At 40.3% G+C, this 10,154-nt stretch overlaps 1 protein-coding gene across 1 annotated transcript; it reads left to right on the top strand.

The window, feature by feature from the left end:
* Positions 1-7,916: 7,916 nt before the first annotated feature.
* On the top strand, positions 7,917-8,420 carry LOC142168899 (uncharacterized). The gene has a single exon (XM_075230072.1). It carries the CDS (start codon positions 7,917-7,919, stop codon positions 8,418-8,420), a length of 504 nt encoding a protein of 167 aa, XP_075086173.1.
* Positions 8,421-10,154: the final 1,734 nt, after the last annotated feature.

The following is a 10,154-nucleotide window of genomic DNA, read 5'->3' as shown; positions in this document are numbered from 1 at the left end:
ATTGTCGCACCTGCGACGAAGGTTGAGTTCGGCTGCCTCCGCAAAAGCAAAATTTGTAGCGCACATGCGTGCGCGCAGGAGCAGGCATTGGCGCAGATGCGTGTTCTATTATCACACCTGCGATATCGCAGGAGTGGATGTTTTTCCGCAAGTGCGATGGCCATTTCTCCAGTGCTTTTCCGCCGAAGCGGAACTCTGGTCGCAAAAGCGACGTCGTAGAAGCGGCTAAGTGTGTCGCAGATGCGACGATGCCTGGACAGGAGCTATATATCGAGGGCTTGGCTATTTTATTCATATTTGGAGCTCGGATTGAAGCGATTCTTTAGGCGATTTTCACCATATGGATTGGGGTTAATGTTCTATACTCGGTTTTGATTTTATTTCATGCATTTCATTGAGGATTTCAAGAGGGAAATTGGGGGGTTTTGTCTAAAGCTTCATAGTGTGAATTTTTGAGTTTTGAACTTTGATTCGGAGTCGGATTGGAATGAAACGTGTATGGTTGAACTCGTAATTGAATGGGTTATTGGATTTTGTGAGTTTTGTCGGTTCCAAGGTGCGCACCCGGGTTTGACTTTTTAGTTGACTTTGGGGTTTTGAGTAAAGATTCGACCTTTATCATTGGGAATTGTTTCCTTAGGGTTTATTTGACGTGTTTGAGTTGATTTTGGCTAGTTTCGAGCCATTCGAAGGTCGGTACGCGCGGGATAGCATTTTTGGAGGATCATTTAGCTTGCTCAGTATTGGATTTGGCTTGTTCGAAGTAAGTAACACTTCTAAACTTGGTAATGAGGGTATGAACCCCTGAATATACGTGATATGTGTTTTGTGTTGAGGTGATGCACATGCTAGGTGACGGGCGTGTGGGCGTGCACTGTTTGAATTGTGACTCAGTTATTTCTGTGGTACTGTGTAGTTACCTAATCTTATCTTTAACCATGAAATCTCTACGTGCTAGAGTAATTGAGCTTTGATCCATATTAGAAATCATGCTTAGGCCATATATTGGCACTGTTGGGACCCACAGAGATCATGTTACATGTTGAATGCTTAATTTGAAATGTATACTCAGTCACAACTATTATTTGCATATCATATCTCGGTCTTTGTTGTCCTTTATTTATACATCGTATCATCACTGTTTGGGCTGATTATCATGATTCTTGTGAGCCCGAGAGACTGAAGAGATTGATGACTGAGTGATACCGAGGGCCTGATTATGAGGATATTTATGGGATCGATCTACACGACTCAACATGTTTATTTGATTCATGCCATGATTGGCTTATTATAGCGCTTGGGCTGGAATTGCCCCTTTGGAGTTTGCACATCCACAGTGAGCGTAGGTACCTAATGAGTGCGAGTGCCGAGCGCGAGTTCCGAGAGCGAGTAACTGTGAGGACTGAGTGACTGGGAGGACTGAGTGAATTGATACTCTGAGAGTATGCATATGGTTTACTCACTATGTTGTATTGCATTCGACATGTACACTTGACATACAGGCATAGAGATGCATTTTTCTCATGCTGTACGGTATCACGCCATTCATGACTTCTCATACACATTGACATATAGGCATATAGATGTACTTTCCTCATGCCATTTGTTAATGAAATATTTACCTATTGAAAAGTTTTGGGAAGGAAATCACGGTTTTACAAACTTACACATATTTTGGTTCTTTTGGTAAAGAATTTGGGTTTTTCTGTTTTATTTAAAAAATATGCCTATTTTTCCATAACTGTGAATGAGTTGAGCATCATACCTATGGGTTATTTTTCTTGCACTATTTTTATCATGAATTGTTATTGGTTATTGGAGTTGGACTCTAACTCTTGTCCCAGCTCGTCACTACTATCAACCTAAGGTTAGGTTTATTACTTATTGAGTACATGGGGTCGGTTGTACTCATACTACACTTCTGTACCTTGCGTGCAGTTGTTTGATGTTGATGTTACCGCGTACGGCGAGAGCTGGATCTGAAGATGTACTTGCATTCCAGTTATGGCTATCACTTGTCCTTGGTAGCATTAGATTCGAATTCAGTTCATTTACATTTCAAATAGATGTTGTACTTATTTCAGTTCAGTCTTGTAAAAATCTAAATCTTAGAAGCTCATAATTTGTACTACTAGTCCTTGGAAAATTCTTGTATAAAGCAGTTGTATTATCATTTCTTCTATTAATCAATTCATTAAATTGGATAGTTGTTAATTGACTTACCTAACGGGTTGGGTTAGGTGTCATCACGACTAATTAGATTTTGGGGTCGTGATATAACATTTTTTTTTATTTCATAACCTGTAGGTACCTTGTTAGTCAAGGTTGTGTTAAACTACTCTATGATCCCCCTTCGTTGTTTTGACCTAAGTATTATCAGATTTTATCTTCAAAGGCTTAAAACATTTTGAAGGTTAGAGATGCTAGGAACTTACGTATGACAGAAGATCAAAATGCTCAAATGATTGACCGCGCAAAAATTGAAAACAATCAGCATCTTATGTCGCCCAATTTTGGAGAATGCTGAGAAGGCCATAGAGACCACAAACTCAAAACAATTGCTGGCCCTTGTGCCATATAAAGGAGACTAATCTTTTTATTGTTAAGTTACTTTTGATTCTTCCGTCTTTCAGTTTTTGTTTCCATATGTTAGTACAAAAATGGCCTTCAACTTCTTTCTACCTTTATTATGAAGTTTTCTTTAATACCCATAAGATTAGAAATAAGTAAAGAGTTCGGTTTTGGAATACATTTAAGATATTTATTCTGCAATCACCATTGGAACACCAATCATGGTAGCATGGACTTCAGCTAAGTTATTACTTCACTATGAATTGGAATAGCAAAAGAAAAAAATATATATTTCCACCATGATTTCTAATGATACCACCAATTTCATCTTTATTCTATTAATAACTTTTAACAGTATTGATTTTCACTTTTTGCATTAGAGGTTTAGTCTATGATACCATTTTTCAGTTAGACTATACTCTAAAAAGAATTACTTTCCCATAGAGCTCCTCACGTGGTTCCCATCTCACAAGAAGGGAATTCTAGTTGTATATCTATTATGGTATTTTACCATATCTGGTGCTTCATTTTCCTAAATCAAATTTTCTTCTGGTCTCCATATTTGCAGGAACACCTGTTCTTCCGCATCACCCTCAAGGACTTCTTAATAAAATTTGCGGTCCAAAATCAAATTTTAATAAGGGGCCTTTTTGTCTATAGTGTAGTTATCCTACAAAAAAATATAATTCTAATATTTATATTGGTTTTTGTTTTCCTTTATTTTTGACTATAGTGTAGTTATCATATAAAATATAATATTTATATTCAAATTGGTAAAAGAATTCAAGTTAATAAGTATATGGAGTGAAATTGGTTGATAACAATGGTCAAATAACGAGATGACACGTAAAACCGAGAATAGGCAAAAAACGGGTCAGCAAAAAACTGGTATCGGGTACCAAGGGTGTAACTGATACAAGATGGATTCAAACGGGAACATAACCTATAATAAAGATTCAAAGTTTTGACATCAGGCAACATTTAATAAGCAGCCATTACAGAGAATATATGCATTCAAAGACAGTCGTTATGCACTCATCAAAGACGTTTTTATTTTCATTCAAGAGGAGCTTGATTTTAGGATCTTGCCCGCTGAGTAGAGGCTATAAATAGAAAGATTAGCAACCATTTTTGGACATGAAGCATTCTGCACACAAAAGCTACAGCCTACTACTTTACGCTCAATCAAAAGAGTTTTATCATTGCTTCTACTTTTGCTCTCGGAAAGATCGAGTTCGGAATCAGGCTTGTTATCTCCTTTAATCTCAATCGTTAATCTTATCTTTGTTCCTATTTATTTATCATTTTTGGAGCAAGTTGATTCACAACCACACTATAAATTCAACTGTACCGTTTTAAGGATAAAGAGTTTGGCGCCCACCGTAAGCTGCGTAATTGCTTTGATCCATCCGTTTGTTACTAATGAATTTTGTTTTTTCTTAAGTAAAAGTCAGATATGGCAGCGAACGATGTCAATAATGTTCACAACATTAGAGCACACGATGAATGGGAAGAGTTGTCTCAGCGTGATGATTTCATCAGTGAAACCCGCATCGAAGGGGATAAAACAAACTCAGTTCGTGAAGGACAATATCCTCGACATGTGCGGGTCCCAACTCCTACTGATGTGGAGGATGAACATGTTGTAGAAACAGTTAAACTCCTGAGAGAGCAGTAAAGAGCAATTATGAACCAGCTTTCGAGGCAAGATCTTGTGATGGCGAAATTACAGCAGGCATTATCGGGTGCTTCCAACAATGATAGTGGAAGGGCCCCGGTTTATCCCGATGGTCCTGAAAATCAGAAGGCACAAAGGATCGATAACAATAGTCCAAGGGATGAGGTCGGTTTTGACGGAGCCGGGGTGGATCTAGGAACAATAACTTGAGTGATCCTTTCAAAACCTAGCTCATGAGATTCATGAGAGAGATTAATGAATGAATGGATCAGAATGCGAAGGAGTTTCATGCTCAAATGGATCAGATCCCAAGCGCACGGCCGATGTTAAATGGTCTAGATTCAAAAAAGTACACGCAATTGCCGTTTAAACCAAGTGTGGCACTAGAGTTAATCCCGAAGAGATTCAAGATGCCAGACATACCAAAGTATGATGGGACTTCGGATCCGCAGGAGCACATCATGACCTACACCATGGCAGTAAAAGGAAACAAATTGGCCCAACATGAGATCGAGTCGGTTTTGATGAAAAAGTTTGGTGAAACCCTCACGAAGGGGCCCCTGATATGGTATTCCCTCTTACCCGAACATTCAATAGATTCTTTTGAAATGCTTACAGATTCTTTTATCAAAGCTCATGCTGGAGCAAGAAAGGTCCATGCTAGAAATGCAGATATATTAAGAATTTCGCAAGGTGAATCCGAGCTGCTGCGAGAATTCGTGATCCGATTCCAAAAAGAAAGGATGATGTTACTAGCAATTTCAGAAAAATGGGCAGCAGAGGAATTCACGAAGGGTCTAAATCCATTGAGTTTTTATGCCTCCTGAAAACTAAAGAAGAGATTGCTCGAGCTTCAGGAAACCACATGGGCGGATATCCATAATCGCTACGAGTCAAATATAAGGATAGAAGATGATTATCATGGCTCTTGAGTGTCATCCAAATGACGGGGTAGCAATAAAAATCAGGATAAGTTTAAAAATGACTTTGATACAGATCAGAGGTCTACTAGGGGTCGTTTTATACCATACAAGAGGATTTATGGACGTAGCAGTAAAGGGTTCCAGTCATAGGAAAGGTTCACCTCCAACAGAAGGACGGATCGCGGTCAAAATAGATCATTGCATGAGAAAGAGGCACGGGGATTCCGGGATCCCGTGTATCCTAGGCTATCTAATTACAACTTCAATATCAGCCTGGTAGAACTAGTGTCGGCAATGAGAAACATCCAAAAAGCATGATTTCCAAAACCAATTCGATCAGATCCTAGTTAGAGGGATCCTAATTCGTAGTGTGAATTCCATGGGACTCACGGCCATAGAATGGGGGACTGCAGACATCTTCACGAGGAGGTGGCAACATTGTTGAAGAATGTCCATCTTAGAGAGTTTTAAGTGGCCGTGACAAAAACAATTATGGTCGAAGCCGAGACAATGCGGAGCCCTCAAAGACAGCAGTAGGGTCACCTTGGATGACAATCAACATGATCTTCGGAGGGAGCGAAGTCAATGAGGTGATATTTTTTGCCTCGAAAAAAGCAAAAATATTAGTGACTCATTGCAAGAGAGTTTGGGAAGTCTAGAAAGACGACATTACCTTTACGGAAGAAGGTGCTGATGGACTTCTCCTACCGCACAATGACGCGCTGGTATTTTCACTTAATGTCTTATATTTAAATATTAAGCGTGTTTTTGTTAATCCAAGAAGTCCAGCCAATATCATACAATGGAGAGTTCTAAAGCAAGCAGAATTAATCAGAAACATCATCCCAGCGTCAAAGCTTCTAGCTGGCTTCAATCTGACAAGCGTGAAAACCCGAGGAGAGATTTGGCTACCCACTCACACCGAAGGTGTAACAAAGACCACCTTGTTCTAAGTGGTGGATGGCTACATGGGTTACAATGTAATCCTCAGGAGGCCGTGGACACATGAGATGAAGGATGTGCTCTCGATGTATCATCAATTATTGACGTTTCCGACACCTGAGAGGATTAAACGGATAAGATGAGAGTAACTGACGGTGAGGGAGATGAACGCAGTGACTGTTTCCAACAGCAAGGGAAAAGAAACCAGAAAATAGCAATTATAGGAACCTGTGCCTTCTCCCTTTCCTATTGTAGATGACTAAGGCGAGGAGTCATCGGAATCCTATTAGGTACCGAGGTCTTTCCAGGTACCAAAAGAAATAGATACAACCAAGTCAACCACAGAGGAGCTCGAGCAAGTGGCTTTGTTCGAGGAATTTTTAGAAAGAAAGTTTCATTTGGGAATGGGGTTAAATCCCGAGCTCAGGTTAGAGTTTATAAATTTTCTTAAAACTTACGTTGACTACTTTGCGTGGTCGCACTAGGATATGAAAGGTATCCCATTGGATATAGCGGTCCACAAATTGAGCCTGGATCCAAACTTCCCACTGGTAAGGCAAAAGAAACGCTTGATAGCAGAGGTCAGAAATAGGTTTGTTAAGGAATAGGTAAACCGACTACTTAACATCGGTTCGATATAAGAGGTAAAGTCCCAGAATGGTTAGCTAACGTAGTTGTGGTACCTAAAAAGAATAACAAATTTAGGATGTGTGTGGACTATAAGGATTTAAATAAGGCGTGCCCCAAAGACTCACTCTCGTTATCGAGCATTGATCAAATGATTGATGCTACAGTCGGGCATGAGTTAATGAGTTTCTTTGATGCTTACTCCGGGTATAATCAAATTCCCTTAGGATCAAGAAAAGACTTCTTTCATAACAAAGTTAGGCACAAATTGCTATAATGTGATCCCTTTCAGGCTTAAAAATGCCAGAACCACTTATCAGAGGCTCGTTAATAAGATGTTTGAGAATCAGATAGGCAAAATGATAGAAATGTATATTGATGACATATTAGTTAAGTCTTTAAATGCAGGAGATCATCTTAAACATCTCCAAGAAATTTTTGACAGCTTGCGGAAGCATAACCTGAAACGTAACCCAGAGAAATGTTCCTTCGGGGTTGGCTTTGGTAAATTCTTAGGATTTCTGGTCTCGCAAAAAGGAATCGGGGCAAACCCTGACAAAATCAAATCCATCGAGGATATCCCAGACTAGTTGACAAGTGTGAAGGAAGTACAGAGGTTGACCGGTAGATTCGTAGCTCTCAATAGATTCATCTCAAGGTCCTCAGAAATATTCCATCACTTTTTCTCACTCTTGAAAAAGAAGAATTGCTTCGTGTGGATTCCAGAATGCCAACAGGAATTGAAGGACCTAAAAAAGTTACCTATCCAACCCTTCGTTATTGTCAAAACCGGGGGGAGGGTGAACAACTGCTAATTTATCTAGTGGTATTGGAAGTAGCGGTAAGTGCCATTTTGGTCCGACAAGATAAAAGTACGCAATTTCCTATTTATTACATTAGTAAAATATTATCATGAGCGGAGACTCGTTATCTGTACCTTGAAAAGTTGGCCTTAGCTCTCATAGTTTCCTCTCTAAAGCTTAGGCCTTATTTTCAGGCCACCTAATAGCCATTGTGACAAACTTTCCCTTACGGAATGTCTGTCATAAGCCTGAGTTGGCCATTTGGCTAAATAGGCAGTCGAAGTTAGCGAATTTGACATTGAATATAAACTGAGGACTGCAATTAAATCACAAGTTTTGGCAAATTTCATGGCCGATTTCAGTCCGTGATTAATGCCTTTGGCTGCTAAGGAAGCAGTGCTAGTGTCGAAAATGACGTCGGAAGTTTGGAACTTGTTTATGGATGGGGCCTCCAACGTAAAAGGGTCTGGTCTCGGAGTAGTTCTAATCACGCTCTCAGGGGAGACCGTAAGGCAGGCCATTATAATTGTACCGCTAACTAATAATGAAGTCAAGTATGAGGCTTCGGTTGCAGGACTTGAACTAGCTTGGGGACTAGGTTCCGAGCTCATAAAGATAAAATATGACTCCCGGCTGGTGGTCAACCAAGTGTTTGGGATTTTCGACACGAAGGAGGAGCGCATGAAACAGTACTTGAACAAAGTTCAAGCATTATTGGCACAATTCACAGAATTGTCAATCGTTCATATTCTGAGGGAGAAAAATGTGGAAAAAGACGCATTGGCTAATTTGGGGTCATCCATAGAGATGAAAGGATCTGACTTTCGTACGGTCGTCCAATTGTTGCATTCAGTATTGGATCTAGACGGTTATTGAGAGGTAAATTCAACCAACTTAATTTGGGACTAGAGGAACGAGTTCGTTGAATATCCCGGACATGGTAAATTACCCGAAGACCCAAAAGTGTCCCGGGCACTGTGAACCAAAGAGGCTCGCTACTGTATTGTTGGTGGATAGTTATATAGGAGATCATTCCAAGGACTGTTAGCTCGGTGTCTAAGGGCCTCGGAGGCGGACTACGTGATGAGAGAAGTCCACGAAGGAGTCTGCGGAAATCACTTCGGGGCAGACTCGTTAGTTCTCAAATTAGTCAGGGCTGGCTATTATTGGCCTCGGATGGAACAGGAGGCAAAGACTTTCATACAAAAGTGCGACAAATGTCAACTTCATGCACAGTTAGTGCACCAACCATCAGAGCTTTTATATTCGGTAGTGTGCCTGTGGCCATTCATGAAATGGGGAATGGACATAGTTGGTACTTTACCACCGGGCCCCAGGAAGGTAAGATTTCTTTTAGTTTTAACTAATTATTTCATTAAATGGATTGAAGCAGGTCCTTACCAAAATATTGGAGAACGCGAAGTGGTTGACTTCTTATGAAACCACATAATCTGTCGATTTGGGATACTAAAGGAGATTGCTTGTGACAATGGGCTACAATTTGTAGGTTCAAAAGTCACAAAGTTCTTTTGAAGGGTTAAAAATCAAACAAATTACTTCTTCATTGTACCACGCGAGAGCTAACGGGCAGGCGGAGTCAACCAACAAGGTAATTATTCAAAATTTTAAGAAGAAGCTAGAAGATGCTAAGGGTAAGTGGATAAATAAACTACTGGGTGTTTTATGGGCGTATCGGACCATGGTAAAGTCGAGCACGGGTGAAACACCCTTATCACTCATATACCACTCAGGGGCTCTGATACCGATGGAAGTAGGGGAGCCGACCTTGAGGTTTTCCTGAGAAAACAAAGAAGCAAACAATGAAGCATTACTAATGAAGCCAGAGTTGGTTGAAGAACACCGGGATCTGGCATATGTGAGGATGGTAGCATAGAAGAAAAGAATGGAAAGATATTACAATCGCGGGGCAAACCTACTTTATTACAAAGTTGGAGATCTGGTTCTAAGGAAAGGTACTCAAAGCACTCAAAATTCAACGGCGGGAAGTTGGGACCAACATGAGAAGGAATCTACTAGATCTCAACTATAACCGATAAAGGCTCGTATAAACTGGAAAATCGGGATGGAGTCAAATTCCGAGCAACTGGAATGTGAATCACCTAAAAAGGTATTATTGTTGAAGATCCTTGTTGGTACTGAAAGTATGTGCTGCACTCCTTTTCCCTTTGTCTAGTTTTTGTCCCAGCCAAATTTTTCTGGCAAGGTATTTAACGAGGCAGCGACATAAAGCATACTATGAAGAAAGGATCATCGGCAAGGACAAGACCTTCGATATCAAGGCACTAAAAATTCTTCCACCGATGGGGCCGATGACCATGAGCTCGTGCGGAAAAGAGCTTATGGATGGTTAAATAATCTTTGGTTTGATGGCAAACCTCGCCTCCCAAAACTCAAATAGGTTGTTTAATCATTCACAAGTTGTCTCAACCGATGAAATAGCAAAGTACGAAATGAAGGGAAGAACCTTCAATGAATACAAGACTTCCGGCGTTCGAATCCTCATACTTAGTATTCGAACATTGGGGTGAATAATGCATTTTACGGCACCAGGAGTGCCACCAAAACTGGGGGCTATTAGAACCAGGATCA

Source organism: Nicotiana tabacum, chromosome 14, assembly GCF_000715075.1.
Source record: "Nicotiana tabacum cultivar K326 chromosome 14, ASM71507v2, whole genome shotgun sequence".
In the NCBI taxonomy this organism is placed as follows: domain Eukaryota; kingdom Viridiplantae; phylum Streptophyta; class Magnoliopsida; order Solanales; family Solanaceae; genus Nicotiana; species Nicotiana tabacum.
This window is presented reverse-complemented; position numbering and strand designations above follow the sequence as displayed.

Excerpts from the sequence above, each read along its gene's own strand:
- LOC142168899 (XM_075230072.1), top strand. The coding sequence starts at position 7,917 with ATGCCTTTGGCTGCTAAGGAAGCAGTGCTAGTGTCGAAAATGACGTCG.